At 38.9% G+C, this 18,912-nt stretch overlaps 1 protein-coding gene across 2 annotated transcripts in view; it reads right to left on the reverse strand.

Annotated features, from left to right (window-relative positions):
- The window catches only part of kcnh1a (potassium voltage-gated channel, subfamily H (eag-related), member 1a), a 283,339-nt gene that overhangs the window by 171,066 nt on the left and 93,361 nt on the right, over positions 1 to 18,912 (reverse strand). For both annotated transcript variants that reach the window (XM_043695750.1, XM_043695751.1), the window contains 2 exons: positions 18,196 to 18,395; positions 5,587 to 5,839 (listed from right to left, as the gene is read on the reverse strand). In XM_043695750.1, the coding sequence (XP_043551685.1) occupies positions 5,587 to 5,839; positions 18,196 to 18,395 (453 nt within the window). The remainder of the gene's footprint in view (positions 1 to 5,586; positions 5,840 to 18,195; positions 18,396 to 18,912) is intronic.

Genomic DNA, 18,912 nt, shown 5'->3' on the forward strand with positions numbered 1-18,912 from the left:
TAGGCAATAGCTGTTAAATGATTGCTGTTAGGTCTTAACTGGGAGGGTAATTTTTAATGGGTAAAATAAGTTAAAATCTTTGGTGGCAAAAGATACGAACTTGAGGAGAAATGAGAACGAAATACCCCTTTCATAATGAATCGCTGGTAGAGCTGCTCAGAGAGAGGCAGCAAAGAAAAATAGCTTATTTGAAGAAGACGATCATTCTGTGAAAGTCACGATACATGGTGATACATGGAGTTAATGCAACAAGTATAATTGAGGATTAAGTTTCTTGTATCACAGGAATTTCATGTAAATTTCTGTTAGACCCAATTGTGTACGACACAAACCAAAGTTGTGAACTAGAGCACCCTCAGGGAGTTGGCATTTAAACAAAAGCAGATCATCATTCCCCTTTTGTATACAATCTTCAGTGCAACCAAACTGCACCAAACACTTCTAATTGGACACAAAAATAACTTTCTCTGTCTGACCTAACTGCATTGCCACCAGAATCAATATGCATGAACACAAATTTGTATATGAAGGAACATGGACTAGTCAGGTGAGCAATTGTCTAGATATTCAAGCAGTTTGTAATATGTGGATATCTTTCTTATATTTCCTGAAGGCTGTCTACAACTACAAGAAATGTACACTTGCTAGTGGAAGAACATGTTTGCTGACGGAATTCATTTCCTGTGAGGAGAGAGTATCTTGAGATTGGAGAACATTAAGATAAGTGATGAAGGCAGGAAATTGCATGTCTATTTGGATTTCTTGTATTTTTAAGGTGTACCTTAAAAGAGGAGAGAGAGATAGTGAAGTGGGAGAGGTTTAAGGAGTGAATTTCAGAGCTCAGGGCCTCGGTAGCTGAAGGAACAGTCACAACCGATGGAGTAATTAAAATTAGAGATGACAATAAATGAAAATGGGGTGGCACGGTGGCACAGTGGTTAGCACTGCTGCCTCACAGCGCCAGAAACCAGGGTTTAATTCCCACCTCACTGTGTGGAGTTTGCACATTCCTCCTGTGTCTGCGTGGGTTTCCTCCGGGTGCTCTGGTTTTCTCCCACAGTCCAAAGATGTGCAGGTTAGGTGAATTTGCCATGCTAAATTGCCCATAGTGTTAGGTGAAGGGGTATGGGTGGGTTGCGCTTCGGCGGGTCGGTGTGGACTTGTTGGGCCGAAGGACCTGTTTCCACCCTGTAAGTAATCTAATCTAGTTATATGTTTCATTGAATGACATTCATAACACTCAGTCTGCCTTGGCTCACACAACCTTCCACTCTTCACTTCACTTGTTATGCTTTTTGGCACCTTTCTCAGGGAATCAAAGTAGCTAAAGGTGATAGTTTGCTGGGCAGGATTGATAAGATAGGAAGCTATGTATTAATGAGGTAAGATGTGCACTTAATAACTCCCTTTTGACACCTGGCATTTGCACAAAAGTGCAACAGGTTGTTTCTCAACATTGAGATTGGTCTTGTCAGAACTTGCATGGGATTCTGCCACATTTCTTGGCATAACCCATGTCATTCAGGTCCCCATAGATATCTACGCATCATGCCAATGCATGGTCATAAGTACAAAGTGAACTTTGCAAGTCTATTGTGTACAAGCCCTAAGTACAAACTCAAGAGTTCACACAATTATTAGGACACCCAAAGATAACAATTCATGTGGAAAATGTGGCCTTCAATTCCCAGCTCTGAAAGAACTTTGTAAGGCATGTGGCTGAAAAAGCCACTAGCAGAGGGAATGAACTGCAGCAAAGGCTCATACAACTACAGTGAGCTGTGCACTAACCCAAACAGACCATACACAAGGTGCACCTCAAGCTACCAACTGCTATCACACCAGAAGTGTACATACTAAATGATCAACAAACCATAATGTTCATGATGAGACAAAGACTGGTGAATATATTGCACATTGTCAATCTCATACAAAATATCAATGGCATCACACCATCCAAATTATTTGCACAAATTTAAATAATTATCTTCAGTATTGTTTAAGAGAGCCATAGGGGAAAACGTTAATATAGTACCCCTTCAAAATACATGCCCCACATACATGGGAAGCGATTACAAAATTTACTAACACAAAACTGTGAGTATGTGTCAGTTCACCAATTCCAAGTGCAGGATCAATGGTGCTGCGGTGCAAACACAATTACTCCATTTAGATGTCACCAGCAGATATGCCAGCACTAGTCACAACCCAGTCAGATGTCAGAAACACCACAGAAAAAGCAGCAGACTATTCAATAAACACTTACAGAACTGAATGTGCAAAAAGAATGGGACACCACTGTTCTGAATTAATGGATTAAAATTTCAGCTCTCTTACTGTAGGGAAGGATCAAGAGGAAAATGCTGAACAACTAGCTCAGAACAAAGCCAAAATTTAGAATACCATCTTTTGAGATGAAGAAATGTTTAGGAAGTGGGTGATTTTTGCCAGCTCACAAAGATGAATGATGAGTTGAAAGAGTAAGAAAAGAGGCAAGATGAGTTACAAGCTCTGCATTATCACTTCAATGAAAAGACTGCCAGATTACAGAAAACAGACCAAGCTGAGCCAGAGCAGCTGCAGAAACTTTAGCTTGAGCTCTCAAAGTATTGCTGAAGAAAACGGCAGACCTGCAAATAAAGTTGGAGATCACTCAGGAGCCAGTCCTTCCAAATGTAAATACTCTAGTGAAACAGTTCAAGCAGGACAGAAAAGAAACCAAACAAACACTGAAGTAGCAAATGGATGAGGTCCAGTCTTCAAAGGGCGTTCATCAGGAATTAATAAACTATTATTTTGTTTAAAACAATAAAACACATTACTAGTTACGAAGCAGGCATTACAGCAAGCCAACTGATATTTGGATGTTTGAAGCTTGCATGGTTTACACCAGACTACCAACCAGGCAGAGTTCAATACTGTATACACAACACATGGAGTCTTTAAATGTGAGCTCTCTTAAAGACAAGATATACACACAACATTCCCTTCCTTTCTTCTAAAAGCAACATTAGCTATTTACGATAATGTGAGCCTACGAGGCTGTCTGTAACATATACAAGATTTGCTGAGGTTGTGAGGTGACTGTCTGGAAGTGCCATTGATTGTCATGGTCATTAATGATATTGTATGTCATTATGATTAGATTAGATTCTCTACAATGTGGTAACAGGCCCTTCGGCCTAAGAAGTCCACACCGACCCTCCAAAGAGTAACCCACCCAGACTCATTCCCCTACATTCACCCCTGACTAATGCACCTAACACTATGGGCAATTTAGTGTGGCCAGTTCACCTAACCTGCACATCTTTGGACTGTGGGAGGAAACTGGAGCACCCAGAGGAAACCCACGCAGACACGGGGAGAATGTGGGAAAGTCTCAGCCATATCTAAATAATCATAAAGCTCCTTTTTACCATTGATGCTAAGCTTGACGCCAAAACATTTGCCATAAATTAAGAATAGAATCCACATATGATATTTACATTCTATTCCTCACAATAAGAAGGAGGATAGTCTGCCATTTGCTGCACACAATACATCCTTATGAGGATCTCTGATTTATAGTGCATAATTGAAAATGTGAAGTCTTAGAGTCGTTCGCTGAGCTGGTGTAGTTTTTCTGCAGACATTTTGTCGCCTCACTAGGTGACATCGTCAGTGTGCCTTTGATACGGTATTGGTGGTCTGTTCCACCTGGTATTTATGTGTCTCCATTTTTTTGGTACTTCTGGTTCTGCATCTGAGTGGTTTGTATATGGAGTCCAGTTCAATGTGTTTATTGATTATTGAGTTCCAGTTGGAGTACCAGGCTTCAAGGAAGTCTCTCCCGTGTCCCTGTTTAGCCTGTGCTAAGATGGTTAAATTGTCCCAGTTGAATTTGTGTCCTTCTTTGTGTAGTTCAAAATGAGAGGGGACTGGTCACGTCTGGCAGTAGCAAGTTGATGTTCGTACACTTGTATGGTCAGTTTGCTTCCTGTTTGTCCTATGCAGTGTTTTTCACAGTCCTTGCAGGGTATCTTGTAGATGTTTGTCCTCTTGGATGTGGGTGTCTCGTCTTTAACCTTTGTGAGGAGCTGGTGAAAGGTGCCTAATGGTTTGTGGGCCACTAAGATTCCTAGGTGTTCGGGTAGTCAATACAGATTTGTTGCATAGATATTGCAGGATAGTGCTCTTGGGTTACCCATTTCATTTAAATCCCTTGAATCGGTGTTCCTGTTCTGCCTTCTGGAGTTATGGATTGCTGCTGTCTGTCCTTGCTCATTTAAATAGTGTATTTTGAAAATGCATTTATTTTGCAAAGTTATCAGTAACAAAAATAACTGGTGCAGAATATCCCTGCAATCCATAAAGCATTTAATTGTCTGTAAAGTACCAAGAAACATTCCCATTTCCAATGCTTGCTTTTTCTTTCTTTAATATTGAAATTTGTAACACACCTACCTTCACATACATTCCATATTTGGACTTCACATTTTCATAACATTCTGTTTACTTTCTATCTGCAAATCTACTTTTCATCAAGATAAAATCATTTACATATACATATGGTTCACTAATAATTTGTTTAGTTAGCAATGATTGCTAATTTTATAAATATTGAGATAATTTTGTAAAATATCTACATTTTTATAAAGAAAAGGAATTCAACTTTTCTTTGAAAAGGTTGTAATTCAACTATTTAATCGTAAACACAATCTACTGCCAAGTTCCTTCTGTTGCTATTCTCTAAACTAATCTTAATTCTAGCCTGATAATGTCCTGTCAATTGAGCCTATCCAGACTATCTTTGTTGTGAAATAATCCATTTTTTCCCCAAAAGACATATTACATGTAACTTACATAGCAAAATCACTTTGAAGGAATTTTAAATACTAAAATCTAACAAAACCTAAGAGTTTAAAAATGAAGTACTGAGGCTCTGTCTGTCATCTAAGGTGGACTTAAAGGCCACCAAAACATCATTCAAAGTGCAAGGAAGTTCTCTCATTCTTTAGCACAAATTTTAACCAAAAGTTAAAACAGATAATTGGTCAGTATTTCATTTCCGTTTTAAGAGCTTCAGTGCACAAATTAGCTGGCATGTTTCCTATAATTCTAGTGTCTGCACTTCAAAGGTATTTAATTGCCTATGAAGCAAGTTAAGACATTTTAACGTTATGAGAAGTATTGCATAAAAGCAATTTTTTCTGACTAATGTATAATTCTCACCTTTCAAACTTACCCAATTAAGATCACTCATGTTATCCATAGTCATCTATTGTACGATCTACATAATTTTATTAGATCAATATCAATTAAGCTCCTAAGCAAAATAACAATGGTGAGCTATGATACTATTAGCAAATTTTTCAGTTCAATGCAAATTTAATTGGTACACTCCACAGTATGCTGTCATACTGCCTATCTAGCCAACCAGGAATATACTTTCAGATATTTTTAGATACATATAGTTTCCATAATGCATAGTATTATGAATGTTTGAAAGCATATAAGTTACTACTGTCTGACCTCTAAATAGCCTAAATGTCAGTATAACATCCACAAAAGTAACCAGAATCAATACAGCATGTTTTTAAGTTTTACCTAGGATTGCAACAACTTCGTCATCTTGAATTACTTCCAAGGACCCGGAAACCACAAAACAAAGGTTGTCCACGCTTTCGCCTGCATGGTAAATTAAATCTCCTGGAGCACTATGAATGGTTTGAAACTCTATTGCCAGAGCCCGGAGACAGCCATCGCTTGCAAGTCTAAATGCTGGGTGCTCCTTGAACACTTTGCGGTTTAAGTGGACACAAATGTCTGCTCGCATGTCCTTTGGGCAAATTTCTAGAACCTATAGAGAAATATGCAAATAAAATCAATTTTTGCCTCACAAATTTAGAAATAGCACACTATACTAATTTGTCACACACTGCACATAGAACATCTTGCATTCAAACCAGATGGAACACATTTTCAACAAGTAAATATATCTGCACAGAGCAAACCATTCATTTTTGATATTACTCAATACTAATTAACCTGTGAAAATAAACACCATTAGCAAAATCACATCAATTCTTTCATGATTTTCCACACAATTGCAAAAAAAACTTTCAATATGTCAGGGAAATGCTCAGAATCATATAGCAACGATACAATCATTTCAAAAATGCTGTATATTAAATACAAGTTATGAGAAATCATTGTAGCTTGTTAAAAAAGGTTTCAGGGATTCAGAAATGCAATATATAATTAAGTAACATGTTATTCAAGTTTCATACATATAATATGCATAAATATGCATTTGGTGATACAGATCTTGAGTACTGCTGAAAAAGATACATTTTGTCAAAGCTCTTCATCTTTCACTCATCAAGACAACTGGCAAGAAATACAGATGTAAAGAAAATCCAATATTTATCACTGTTTAAGAAGACAGTCCTGCTTGTGTGGCAAGTGAACTCTGACTGGTGAGGGATTGCCATGAACATTGAAATAGAACAATACAGCGCAGAACAGGCCCTCGATTTGCGCTGACCTGTGAACTAATCTAAGCCCATCCCCCGACACGATCCCATCGTCATTCATATGCTTATCCAAGGACTATTTAATGCCCCTAATGTGGCTGAGTTAACTACATTAGCAGGTAGGGCATTCCATGCCCTTACCACTCTCTAAGTAAAGAACCTTCCTCTAACATCTTTCTTAAACCTATCACCCCTCAATTTGCAGCTATACCCCCTGATACAAGCTGACGTAATCATCTTAGAAAAAGGATTCTCACTATCCACTCTATCTAATTCTCTGATCATCTTGTACATCTCTATTAAATCCCCCCTTAGCCTTCTTCTTGCCAATGAGAACAGGTTCAAGTCTCTCAGTCTTTCCTCATAGGACCTTTGCTCCAGACCAGGCAACATCCTGGTAAATCACCTCTGCACCTTTTCCAATGCTTCCAAATCCTTCCTGTAATGGGACAACCAGAACTGTACACAATATTCCAAGTGAGGCCACGCAAGCATTTTGAACAGTTGCAGCATGACATCACGGCTCCAGAACACAATCGCTCTATCAATAAAACCTTACACACTGTATGCCTTCTTAACAGCACTATAAATCTGGGTCGCAACTTTCAGGGATCTATGCACATGGACACCAAGATCCCTCTGTACATCCACACTACTAAGGATCTTTCCATTGACCCAGTATTCTGCCTCCCTGTTATTCTTACCAAAATGAATCACCTCACAATTATCTGCATTGAACTCCATTTGCCACTTCTCAGCCCAATTCTGCAGTTTATCCAAATCCCCCTGCAACCTGCAACATTCTTCCACACTGTTCACCACTCCACCAACTTTAGTATCATCTGCAAACTTACTAACCCATCCACCTCTGCCTACATCCAAGTCATTTATAAAAATGACAAACAGCAGTGGTCCCAAAACAGATCCTTGTGGCACACCACTAGTAACTGGACTCTAGGTTGAATATTTTTCATCATCCACTACTCATTGCCTTCTTACAGAAAGCCATTTTCTAATCCAAACTGCTAAATCACCCTCAATACTATGCCTTCACATTTTCTCCAATAGCCTACCATGTGGAACCTTATCAAAGGCTTTACTGAAGTCCATGTACACCATGTCAACTGCCCTACCCTCGTCCACATGCTTGGTCACCTTCTCAAAAAACTCAATGAGGTTTGTGAGACACGACTTGCCCTTGACGAAACCAGGTTGACTATTTCCAATCAAATTATTGCTTGCCGGATGAATATAAATCCTCTCTATTATAATCCTTCCCAAAACTTTTTCTACAACAGACCAACAAGCACCAGTTAGATGAAGACTGACAGTGAACTCCTAAACAGGCCTAAAGTCAACAGTTTGATTCTGAAAAGTGTCCACTATTTTGGATTATACTGGAAGGGTAAGGTATCTCCCTAGGTTGAACTAAGTGAAGCTACAATGCAGCAGTAACATGAGTAGCATTTGCCATTAACAAAATGCTACCATTAAGCCAAAAAGGCTTTCAGACTATCACACAAATGAGCAATGTCAGTGTCAATGTATTGTTAGGATTTTGGGCTGGACAGATCCCTCTGTCAAACTGTTTCCTTCACCTGTTCACAACAAAAAAGGTACTGACCCTACACAAACCAGCCTGTATGAAAAAAATTCAGAACAATGTGTCCAAACTTAAATGCAATTCAGCAATTAGACAGCATTTGCTAATTCACGCAGAGTGAGCTAAGAATAATGCTAACAATCAATTTATGACTGTCAGTCAAGCTCGCAGTGACATGTGCATACTGGAAGCCACATGGTGCATGGTAGTATCCCTACCCCTGAACATAGAGACTTGGGTTCGAGTCCCACCTGCTCCAGAGGTGTGTAATAGCATCCCTGACCAAGTTGATTAGAAAAAAGTTTGAATTAAAAATAATTAAAACACAGGCTCCTTTGCAGACAAAAGTAACATGTACACACATTGTGCCTGTTACAATACAATGAAATAGATGAAACTCATCCTTGCATTCATTCTCAGCTTTGATCAGAGTCAATCCACTTGGTTTAAAATTAAACAAAAATTGGCAGTTTACCATCACTCATCAACTAACTGGCACATTTTCCATGGCAATGCTTCTACCAATGAGTCCACTTGCCAACCATTTAGCACTCTTTTCTCATATAGTACAAAGTGTTGTTTACCTTTACATTGATACTTTTGTGCATTGTCCTAATCTGTTGAGGACAAAAAGCTTCAATAAAATGTGTATTTTTCAGCAATATATATTTTATTGGTCTGTAGGGAGAATCAGCTTCAATGTGCAGCTGAGAATTTACCACTAATTTGTGCTCTCTTAGTATTGTTTCAGCAAAAAGGTTCTGTTAATCATAACAATACTGTCTGCATCACAGCAAACTTGAACAGGACAACATAAAGTCATGCAAGATATGAAAAGAAATACTATATTTCCACAAAAACAAAGCATTGAAAATAAATTCTGAATGTTGTCCGAGGACTTCAAACACAAAATGGTGGAATGGGACGCTGATACTAAAATGAAAAGGAAAATGCTTCCAGCTTCTGTTCAGTTTTGCTTAATACATTCACAAATGATTTGGAGATGCCACTGTTGGACTATCACCTGATGAAGAAGCGTCACTCCGAAAGCTAGTGTGCTTCCAATTAAACTTGTTGGACCATAGCCTGGTGTTGTGTGATTTTTAACTACATTCACAAAAGTAGCCAGCAACTTAGATGCAAGACGTTTTGATTTATTCAGGATGTACATTCTAGAAATGAGTTACAACTAAAGAAAAATCAATAGTTACAAGTGAAACCTGTGCAATCTTGGAGCCACACTTTAACTATGTAGTTTGCAACAGCATATACAACAACATATTTGGTTTGAGACTTCAGTGTGTTTCCATGAAATACTAAGCCATCCTCGCTGAATATCCAGAGTTCCTACTTGCCTTGATATAAAATGGACATCTAAATGCATCTTAGGAGACAAATAATTGGAAGGGTCAGGAATTCTTTAGTCCAGTAATTACAGATCCTAAGGCTTAATGCATGGGAAGAAAAACATGAGTTATTGTGGTGCCTATAAGGGCTGAATGTCAGGATAACGATATTTTTGCAAGATTGCACTGGCTTGAGTAATTTCACTTGAGTAATCAAACAGATGAATGCATGGCTCAAAGATTAGTGTGTGAGAACTGGATTTTGATTCACATGGCACTGGCAGCAGTACTGAGGATAACAGTTGCTGCATCATAGAGTCTTAGAGTCATACAGCACGGAAACAGATCCTTTGGCCCAACTTGTCCATGGCGACCAAGTTTCCTAAATTTAACTAGTCCCACTTTTCTGCATTTGGTCTGTAGGCCCCTAAACCTTTCCTATCCATGTAACTGTCCAAATGTCTTTTCAAAGTTGTAGGGATGGGCACAGGAGTTTCTGGTATTCCGAGCTAGCTTGTTGGAGCACCGATACGATGAGACTTTCCCCAGATAGCCAGAAAGTTCTGCTGAGGAGGAGGAAAACAAGACAATTTGGTTGCTGATCATGGTCAGGGACAGGAGGGTATAGCTACAAATGAGGCAGGTATTGGGACCAGAAAGATAGAAATGGAGAGTCTCAGCTCTTGAAATTGTCCAACAGTTTTGTGGTTCTTGCAGTTTGAGTGTATGAGAATGGGGCCTGTAAGATGTACACGCGAACTGACCATGACACCATGTTCAAATGGGGGGAACAAATAGGAATATTGTGCTCATAGGAGAGAGTATGGTCAGTGACATAGATAGTTCTCTACAGCTGATAACATGAATCCAGACTGTGTTACCTGCCTAGTGCCAATGTTCAGGATGTCAGCTGGAGGTACTTACAATGGGAGGAAGAGGATACAGTTGGCATGGGTCCCAATACGAGTAGGATTGAGATTCTGTTTAGGGATTATGAGCAGCTACAGGCTAATTTAGAAAATTGAAGTTCAAAGGTAACAATCCCTGGATTATTCTAGAAGGGTCCCTGCAGATTAAAAAATAGCTAGTATAACATGTTTATTTTTTTAAAAAAGGGAAGGTAAGCGGCAGGAAATTCTAAGTCAAGCAGCTTTATATCTACCATAGGGAAATTATTATAATCCATTATGAACATTCTATAGCAAGATGCTTAGAAAATCATAATGTGAGCAGAGTCAACATGGCTTTGTTAAATGGATATCAGTTTCCTAATTATTAGTTTTCTTTTAGGAAGGAGCAAATAATCTCTGGATTATTACCCCAGTCACAAGCAAAGTAAATAAGATCAGAGGAATGAATGCATGGCTCAAAGACTGGCGTGTGACAACTAGATTTTGACTCACATGGCACTGGCAGCAGTACTGAGGATAGCAGTTTCTGCATCATAGAGTCTTAGAGTCATACAGCATGGAAATACTAGGCAAAAGTGAGGACTGCAAATGCTGGAAATCAGATTCTAGATTAGAGTGGTGCTGGAAAAGCACTGCAGGTCAGGCAGCATCCAAGGAGTAGGAAATTCGACGTTTCGGACAAAAGCCCTTCATCAGGACTGAAGACAGTCCTGACGAAGGGCTTTTGCCCGCATGTCGATTTTCCTACTCCTCGGATGCTGCCTGACCTGCTGTGCTTTTCCAACACCACTCTCACCCAGCATGGAAATACGTCCTTTAACCCAGCTTGTTCATGTCAACCAAGTTTCCTAAACTGAACTAGTCCCATTTTCCTACATTTGGCCCATATCCCTCTAAACCTTTCCTATCCATGTACCTATACAAATGTTTTATCAAAGTTGTAAGTGTATTCACCTCCACCACTTACTTTGGGAGCTCATTCCATATATCCACAGCTTCTGTGTGAAAAAATTGCCCCTCAGGCTCCTTTTAAACCTATCACCGCTCACTGGGATGGGCCAAGTATTCTGATAAGTCATAGAACCAGGATTGCAGAAATCATTTTAAAATAAATAGTGGGAGAAAGGGATTGCGTGAGAGATCCTGGTAACGAAAAACCCAAGACAGGATTCATCAATAACTTCTTGGTAAAGGAGCACTAGGTGACAGTGTCATAACAGGATAGAACTTTATGTTCAGTTTGAAGGGAGAAATAATAGTTGAGGACTAGTATTTTAAATCTCAAAAAAGAATTATAAGGCATGAAGGTAAAGTTAGTTAAACTGAACTGGGAAATTATGTTAAATGGTAGGACAGTTGTGATGGGAATACCTCTCAGCAAAGATTAAACCCAGTGAGAAAGATAGACTCTTTAAGAAAGATGTATTATCAGTGTTGAAATAAGAAAGTTAAGAGTAGTATCAAATTCAAAGAAACACTGTAAACATCAGCAAAGAATTTTGGCAGCAGTCAGAAGATTGATCAGATTTTAAGAGCCAGCAAAGAACAACTAAAAACCAAATAGAGGGACAAAGTAGAGTATGAGAGAAATCAAGTTCATAACATGAAAACAATAGTTATTGCAACAATTATTTAGTTTAACAATTATTTAATTTGAAAAAGAGTAAGTCAAGCTTGTATTGGTCCTCTAGAGGGAGACACTGGGGAATTGATCATGGAAACAAGGAAGGAATAGAGGCACTCAACAGTTATTTATGTCTGATTTAATTGTAAAAGATTAGATTTAGATTAGATTTAGATTACTTACAGTGTGGAAACAGGCCCTTCGGCCCAACAAGTCCACACCAACCCGCTGAAGCGTAATCCACCCAGACCCATTCCCCTACATTTACCCCTTCACGTAACACTACGGGCAATTTAGCATGGCCAATTCACCTAACCTGCACATTTTTTTGGATTGTGGGAGGAAACTGGAGCACCCAGAGAAAACCCACGCAGACACGGGGAGAACGTGCAAACTCCACAGAGAGAGTCGCCTGAGGTGGGATGTAGAAAACTTCCCCATTTTATTTGCAGATCAGGAGGTAAACAGGAAGGAGGAACATAAAACAATCACCATGACCAGGTAAAGGTGCTGGAAAATCTTTTAGAACCAAAGGCTGACAAATCCCCAGACCCAAATGGTCTGCATCCTAGAATATTGAAAAAGTGGTTTTAGAGATAATAGGTGGAATTATTATAAATTTACAAATTTCCTGAGATTCCAGAAGTGTCTCAGATGATTAGAAAATAGCTAATATAACATCAGAAAGCTGGAAGTCAAGCATCTTTATATCTATCATAGGGAAATTGCTATAATCCATTATGAACATTATATAGCAAGATGCTTAAAAAAATCATGATGTGATCAAAGTCAATCTGACTTTGTTAAATGGAAAGCAAGTTTCCCTAATTAGTAGTTTTCTTTTAGGAGGGAACATGTTAGGTGAGTAAAGGAGAACTTGTTGATTGAAAAAGCATTTGATAAGCTGGCACATAAGATGCTATTATTTAAAAGCACATGCTGTAGTAATATATTAGCTGATAATTAATTGGTTAGCCAACAGGAACATTACGTATAAATTAGTCTTTTTTGGCTGGTCAAGCTCTATCCAGCGGAGTATCACAGTCATGTATTTACAATCTACATCAAAGGCTTGGATAAAACTGTGGAATGTATGACAGCTAAACTTACAGATGACACCAAGATAGAAAAGAAAGTTTATTGTTGATAGGCGGTAGAGAGTTTGCAAAGAGATTTAGACAGGTTAAGTGGAGTGGGCAAAAAATTGGCAGATGGAATATAATATGCAAAAATGCCAACTTGTTCAATTTGGTAGCAAGCATAGAAAGGCTGTATAATATTTAAATGGGAGAGAAATAATAGATTCAGTGTAACAAAGTGATCTGAGTATCTTTGTACATGAATCACAAGAAGGCAGCTTCCAGCAACAGCCAGTGATTAGGAAGGCAAATGGAATGTTGTTTATTGTAATAGGAATGGAATAAAAAAAAAAGGCAGGTTCTACTGCAGTTGCACAGCACTTAGTGAGACACATTTGGAATACTGTGGACAGTTTTGGACTCCTTAACAGAAATTAGATACGAATAGCATCGAACCAGTTCGGCCAAGGTTCATTTACTCATTCCAAAGATGAAGACTTTCATAGTTGCAGGGAAAGAATCAACAAATGTCAGGGTTGCAGGGAAAGAATCACCAAATGCTGCTACTATCTGAATGGCCAATCAATAGCTGTCATACTTAGCAGGTCGTATTGCGAGCTTCACCTGTGTGGTTCCACCGGTGGCTTCCACACTTATGGAATACCTATCCTTAAGGGAAATCCATTGCCCCAAGAATGCATCCAGGCATTTTGAGGGTTGGAATGCAGGTCAGAGGCACCCTGGAATGTCAAAGGATGGAGCAGCCATGGTAACTACAAAAGAAGTGGGTACACACCTGGAGTCTGTGATGTGGCTACAGAACAGTTTGATATTGAGGGAATGGAGGCCTTTCCTACACATGGATCTCACTGGCCAGTCACGAGGTGCCTTGATAGGTGCAAATCATGATCCCTTGAATGTGGGTAATCCAATGATGAAGGTGGAATGAAATGCCTTTGGCCTGATAACATTGCATCTGGCCTCAGTGACCAACAAGTACAATGGTGACCGTTTGCAAGATGCCACCAAGGTCTGCAGCTAATACTCAAAAGGAACCAGAAGCAAAGCAGCTCAAGGTCATAATGACTTTGATAGCCTCTGGCAGGTTAGCTGAGGACACAGATCTCTCCATGACCATTTGTTTAAGGGATCACAGTCTTCTGGAGCACTGATTCTGAGTCAGCTACAGGTAGCTTATCTTCAGCTGCATTCAAGGTTTGGTCTTAGCTACTTTCTAACCTGTTTCCTCTCCCCTGCCTTCCTGATGTTTAGGTTTCTGCTCTTCATGCAAAGGTATTGCCACCTTAGCATCACGGAATCCAATCTCTGACAGTCATATTCCCCAGTGCTAAGCACAGCTTTTTTTTCCTGAGCACATAGCCTCATATTGATCCAATGTCAGCGATGTGATGACTCCATTCAAAGTATGGGCACTGAATGCCCGCTCTTCCTATCACCTGTTCAATGCCAAGACACTCCCTCACCAAGTACCAGTTCCTCTTTGTCCCATTGACCTTCTGTTGAGTGTGGAGACATGCTGTGTGGAAGCTTCAGTTAGCTCTTTGCCCACCTCCCTTTAAATGATCAATTTCTTAAGCTGTGGAAGCCTGTACGGCCTTTTAAACATTTAAACTATTGCATTGAAAACATTTTAACAGTTTTGTTTGGCCATTATTGGGAGGAAATAAAATTCCTGTCCTGCTCTCCAGTATTACCAACACCCAGCCTGACCATGATGATTAAAACCAGCACCAAACTGACATGCTATAGCGCCGGCTTGTTTGACAAACCACTACACTATTTCTGCCCTTGATTTCCTTGATTTCAGAATAATGTTGGGGAGATTTTGCTACAAAGGCATAAAATTGCTCTATCTATAGGTTTCAACTTGAATTTGAATCTAAATTCACTATTTCTTTGTGAACTGCTCTAATTTTTAAAAACAAACTCAATAACTAACATTTATGGGACTTCATATTGTGCATGTTTGTTGTTCAGGTCAAGCTGAAAACTTACATTGCACTGATGTTAGCCCCAAATATAACTGGAATGTACATGGTAAAGGAAACTTAAAAGGAAAGTATTGAAAGAAGAACACGACTTCACGATGTTATTCCCGAGATCCAAAGGCTTAAAATGAATTAAAATTTTAATCACTGAACTACAACACATATTTTCTGCTTTGCTGACAGTTAATGAGCACAGAGCAGAAATGTGAAGAGGCAATATTCACAGTTCAACTTTGCACTTGAAAGGGAGTCTCCACAGAATTCAAATCTCTATTAAGCAACTACAAAGGAGCAGCTGTTCTTTTACGCAGTCACACTTCAATAGAAGAGCCAAAAACCACCAAACTGAATCAAAATCAACTCTCAAAACATCAACCATAAATTATTACAAGCCAGTCAATATTGGACAGGAAACTAACATATTATTCTTTCACATTTAACCATTATCTAACAAGAGTGGTATAATGTATCATTCAATTATTTTTATGGCATGTTGTGCAATCCATTTTGAGTAATCTGTGTAAGCAGCATAAAATTTGTATTGCTACTTACTGCATCTGGAACAAATTTGCAAAGTAGAATTTTCAATGGAATATTCATCATGTCAGACTTAGACATGGTACTTTGAGGTGTTCAATTAGAGAAGGAACATAAATCTTTACAAAGTAACAATCAGATCTTCCACTAATGGCACTGCCACAGGATGGCAGACCTTAAGCTGTCTTGTAGCAAGTCCAGCTTCTCTTGTACTAGAAACTGACTATTCCTTCTTACTGTCACATGTTCTTTCACTACATATTCAAAGCTATCTCCTTTTTAAAAAAACTACAAGATAGTAAGCAATATATAGCAGAGAAAGACTTCTGGCATCTAGAGGAATGTGGACTTGGAATTCCGATTGGCAGGCAATGAGTTGCACGAACCAGGTGAAAACAAGAGGATGAGGCCTGGGAGAGTGCTGAGCAAGAGCTGATGACTGATGTAATGTGAAGTACATCTGAACACCAACGGAATGGAGCTTGGGAAACAAAAAGCACAAGCTCAGCTTCAACCCATACCTCAAGGAGGATTACCACGTGAACAAATTTATTGGTGTAGGATGAGTAATTTTACAGTTACGTTTAGTTTTTGCTAGGGATTGAAGTATTAATGCTAAATGTTTTTATGTGTTTACTCCCTGTTTGTTTCTAAATAGGTCCATCAGATCTTTTACATCTACCTTAATAGATGATCAGACACTTTATTTAACAATACATGTCAAATGCAGAACTTTTATACGAGTTATTTTTTAATAATTAATCATTTTGACTTGAAGAAATAAGTGAGGAATAAAGTTATACCTGTATTCTGTTTGAGCGTACTTAGGTGTCAGGAAACAAGCCAAATGGCCGAGGCCTAAGCTAAGTTTTATGGTCTTATAGTTGCTATTATAGCTGAAGCTAATATACACTTGGGCTAACACGTGAGAATATTTCGAGGTATAAAAACGTTTACTCAAAGTCACATACATGTTTTAAGAAGTTTCATTTTGTAACTTAAAGCATGTAACACACCTATATGTATGGTTATCTTTCACTGTAATTTAATTTTTTTCCAAGCATTCACAGCTGTTATGGAGTCATACATCTTCTTGTCATTAAAAGATATTGATAAGTTTTGGAAAATATTCAGATGCATTGGTTGGGATACTTGAGGTGATAGTTAATCATTAGGAGGTGACACTCGTGCAGATGCAAAAATTGTTCACTGGTGCCACCTTAACTTGGTAAAGTTTAGTTGGTCAAGTTGGTAAGTAATGAGGGGAGAGCTGTTATAAAAGGGATAGTCTTATCAAGTAATTGGCATGTCAAAGCATGAAACTAAAAACAGCAGGAAATGTTATTCAGCAAGATGACCATTCCTCTTAATGAAATCAATCAGGAGTCAGCCAGACATCACCTGGCTAATCCAAAATTGATCGTGAACAGAACGTGCAAGCTCATGCGTTAATAAACCAATTAGAACTCAGGCTGTGTCTGATTATGAACAGAGGTGGTGGTTAGCCACAGTTAATAAATGATGATTCTTAATGGGTTTGCACACAAAAAGGAAGACCAAAGGAAGAAGGAGAACTTTAGTCAACAGACAAGAACAAGGGACCTGTGCCCAATCAACCTTTGTAGCAAAGTGGCATTCCAGAGGGAATCTTTCATATTTGTTATGATAAACACTATAAATTCTGCAGGATTTGTGAAAACATTTGTACCTGGAATGGATCTTCTAAATAATCAAGACTGGGAAATATTTAGACTTGTTCTCTCAAATTCAGTCGATGACTGTCCATGACTTTACAAACATATGAAACAGGAGCAGAAGTAGACAGTTTGCCCCCTCAAGCCTGCTCCACTATTCATTAAGATCATGCTGATCTATTTGAGTTTCCAATTCCACATTCCCATCTACCCTCAATAACCTTTGCCTAACAAACATCTATCAACCTCTGCCTTACAAATATTCAATGACCCCCATCGCCACCTCTTTTTGAGGCACAAAGCTCCAAAGGTGCATAATCCTCTGAAAGAAAACATCTCTCCCCAACTTTGTCCTAAAGGTTAACCTCTGATTTTGAAAAAGTGCCTCCTAATTCTTGACTCACCCGCAAGAGGAAATGTCCAATTCATGTTCACTTTGTCAAGACTTTTCAGGACCTTAAGCACTTCATTTGAACCACCTCTCACTCTTCTAAACTCCAGTGAAAACAAATAAGCCTGTCCAACCTTTCCTCATTAGATTACCAACTCTCTGCAGGTATCATTATAGTAAATCGCCTCTGAACTGCTTCCAATGTATTTACTTACATTCTTCCATGCAGAAGGAGAACAAAACTACATACAATTTTGCAATTAAACTTAAAGTGAACCCTAAATTCTCACACTTAAACAATACAGTTCTCCCTGAGTACACCACCAGAATGGCAAAATGCATTACATACTCAAGTCCTAGAGTGGCGTTTGAACCTATGACCCAAATCTAAAGATCCGAACACCACCAACAGAAGATTGCATTATGTCAAAAAATTCTAAAGAACCACTAGAAAAGATCAGTGTGTGTTCTTTTCAGTTTCTGTACCTTTTCTGTATCAATTCCTTTCGACATTGACCAAGTAGAAACAATGTAGTCCATGACACGCTCACTGAGGCCTTTGGGCACCTGATAAAGCTTCAAAAAATCTCGGACACAGTTCAACATCTCATGATATCTGTTGCTATTCGCGTACATTTGCTGGAAGATCGTCGTCACGTTACCAAAGATGGTTGCATACAGGAGAGCTGCAAACAAGAAAAGAACAGAGCAGATGTTATCTCCACATTAACAGCTACAAAATGAATGTAAAGCCAGTGTTGAAGAAAGAGCAACAGGTGCAATTTTTTTCCATTTTCAGTGAAAATGTTTTGTCGATTGAGGTTTATGGCTCCCGTTACACCACTGCTCAGAACTACATTTCTCACAAAATCTTCACTCTTTACCCTATCAGTTATACAACTGGGCTATTTAAAACTTTAATTATAATTGACTCAGGCCTTACAAACATATAATATAGGTACAGAAGTTGACCATCTGGTCCCTTGACCCTGCTCCACCATCCAATAAGATCATTGCTGACATGTTTGTGTTGAATTCCACATTCCCACCTACCCCTGAAAACTTCTGATTTTCCTGTCTAACAAGAATCTGCCTACTGCTGCCTTTCTCAGGGCATCACGTGGCTGGAGGTATGGAAGTCCTCGCCATCATTGGAACCTTATGTCATTCATGCTACTGGCACTATGCTTAAAGCCCAGCTGC

The sequence above is a fragment of the Chiloscyllium plagiosum genome, chromosome 9 (assembly GCF_004010195.1).
Source record: "Chiloscyllium plagiosum isolate BGI_BamShark_2017 chromosome 9, ASM401019v2, whole genome shotgun sequence".
Lineage (NCBI taxonomy): Eukaryota > Metazoa > Chordata > Chondrichthyes > Orectolobiformes > Hemiscylliidae > Chiloscyllium > Chiloscyllium plagiosum.